Raw genomic sequence first — 2592 nt, 5'->3', positions numbered from 1 at the left:
ATTCTTATGTTGCGCTGATCATTCGGAAGCGCCAAGCAAACTAGCGCTAAACAAAACGGTTTTCGTCTTTTTCCTCCTTTCTGGTTAAACGTAAAGGTCAACGCTCGTTTCAGTTGCAAATAATTTAGTTTTTCCCTCATAAACCATCTAATATGTAGCGTTGATCCTCGGTTTCTGAATTTAACTCACGACTTTTTTTTATCCGGACGCTGACATGCTTTCAACCTCTTCAGCATCACAGAGGTGGCAGGCACAACCCCACAAGCATTCCGAGTAGCAGCCATTGAGTTTTCTCACCGTTTTCCTGCATGCTGACTTGTAGACCTCAACGTTACGTCACCGCGCGCAAGTCCGCGCCTGTTCCACTCCCTCCCTTTGGCACGAAGCTTCCGCCTTCCGCAGGAGAGTTTGAGACCTGCGTTTGGCATCTTCGCACGCACTGTTGAGCCATCCTTAAGGACGTTTGATCCACATCGGTGTTTTAAACAGAAAGGTAGGTGTTTTGCTCATGTAGAAATGTACGCGATGTTGCTATACAGTGTGTGTTTTCGCTTTGTGTTGATAATTAGCTAATGCTTCACCTCGAATGCTTAATAATTTAATGTTCTTACTTGTGGTTTTCTGTACATGTATAGTGTTTTATGAAGGTTATAGGTGTTTGTATGTCAGTGTGTGTGTTTGTAAACATAAGCACGGATACAGTGTGAGAATCAGATCTATCTATCTATCTATCTATCTATCTATCTATCTATCTATCTATCTATCTATCATACCATTATCTAAACCAGCTTAATCCAGTGCAGGGTCGCGGGGGGCTTTAGCCTATCCTAGCAAGCATGGGACATAAGTCAGAAGCAATTCCTGGACAAGACGCCAGTCCATCACAGGGAGAACACATTCACAGACAGTCGGTATACTTCGGTAACCGCATGTGTTTGGATTATTGTAATTTATACACATAAACACACGCTCGCACATATTTAAAGATAGAATCGATAAGATTCTCACAGTGTGTATTAGTATTTTAATGTGTCAATCTATCTAGCCATTCATTTTTTGACTTGCTCATTCAGTATTAAGTGAACTAATGAATAGACGATTATGTTGTATAATTTAACTGTATAATATTTAAAATGTGTTTACCTCTTAATAAAGTTAGTCTCCCTCTTTCACTTGCAGGTCATTTGTACAAGTGTATTGACGAAGACCTTAACGAATGGAAGCACCAGTAGAAACAGTTTCAACAATTCCAGCACACGTCCTTGATATTTGGGCAATAGTACTGGTTATTTTGGCCACCATTGTTGTTATGACTTCAGTGTTATTTTGTCCAGCTGTGACTGTTATAATATACAGAATAAGGACAAATCCAGCAAGAAGTGAGACAGTATAAAAGAGGAGTTTTCTTGATTCTCAATATTTATGACGGCCACAGTGTGCACCATTTAAAACATCAGGAATATCCTTTCCGACCGTATTATTTTAATATGCTCACGCAAACTGGATTATTAAAACCTTATAGTGTTAATTACATTTTGTGATTTGACACAAAGGGAAGGGTATTTTTTTAACCATTGTGAACCGATGAATGTAATCTTGCAAAAAGGACAAGTCTACATGTTTTTAAGACGTAACATCTATGAAAATGCCTTGAATCATTTTTCTGGAACATGGAATACTATATGGTGTGAAAAACTTTGTTCTTTGTGGAGTTTATCTACAGGCTGATCTTAATCCAAGAGGCTAGACAAAGTACACATGATGAAAAATCAACGAATATTTAAAATTATATTTACCCAAGCAAAACCTGGGATAATAACTTAATTGCTAAAATCCTTCTCAGCCGTAATTTTCAGCATCATATAAAATGTTTAGCTAAGCAATGTGTCAGCTAAATTCTGAACTGAAGAACACAATTGGAAAAACAATGAAACCGTTTCTTATCACAGAGATTAGTGGAAATGTGAAATCAAGAGCAGACTTCCCAGTCGTTTAGGTAAAACAAATATCCTGATACTGTTTAAGACATTGGCTGGTCTGGCAATATATATTGAATATTGTCCTCTTATTATTTATGTTTTCAATAAAGAAAAAGGGTCCAGCAATTTAATTTGGCTAAATATAGATTATTTAAATTATTCAATCATTGAAAGAATATAAAGCAATAATAACTAAAAAGGGATAGTTTTTTGTTGCACATATAGTGAAAGATCTAAGACCTGGCAAAGGTAATAGACGGGAAATAATAAGTGTATGCCTTAACTTGTGCCAAGAAAAATATCTGTTTCTTTAAAATGACTTTCATTTGCATTTTGTATTTTATGTTTTACATGTTACAATTTCAGTGTTTATTTATTTATTAATGATATAACAATTTGTGATCTCTGTTAAAGAAAAAATTGTCCTTGGTGCTTATTTTTGTAAACTGCGTCAAGCAGAATTTATGTTTCATGAATGTTTTCTTCCCGTTGGTTTTCTTTTGTACAATTTAATGTCATAAATAACATCTTGAACTTTATTGGCAATAATGATATAATTTGTTGGAAATTAATAAACTCACAAAAAATGTTTGTATACAGTATTTGGATATAT

The 2592-nt window shown here is 35.3% G+C and overlaps 1 protein-coding gene across 1 annotated transcript; it reads left to right on the top strand.

The window, feature by feature from the left end:
• The first annotated feature begins 294 nt into the window (after positions 1 to 294).
• On the top strand, positions 295 to 1705 carry LOC114660502 (small integral membrane protein 3-like). Its single transcript, XM_028813237.2, has 2 exons — positions 295 to 493; positions 1180 to 1705. The coding sequence occupies exon 2, from the start codon at positions 1217 to 1219 to the stop codon at positions 1391 to 1393; it is 177 nt and encodes a 58-aa protein (XP_028669070.1). The 5' UTR covers positions 295 to 493; positions 1180 to 1216; the 3' UTR covers positions 1394 to 1705.
• Positions 1706 to 2592: the final 887 nt, after the last annotated feature.

The sequence above is a fragment of the Erpetoichthys calabaricus genome, chromosome 11, assembly GCF_900747795.2.
Source record: "Erpetoichthys calabaricus chromosome 11, fErpCal1.3, whole genome shotgun sequence".
In the NCBI taxonomy this organism is placed as follows: domain Eukaryota; kingdom Metazoa; phylum Chordata; class Cladistia; order Polypteriformes; family Polypteridae; genus Erpetoichthys; species Erpetoichthys calabaricus.
Note: the sequence above shows the minus strand (reverse complement) of the source record. Positions and strands in the feature narration are given on the sequence as shown.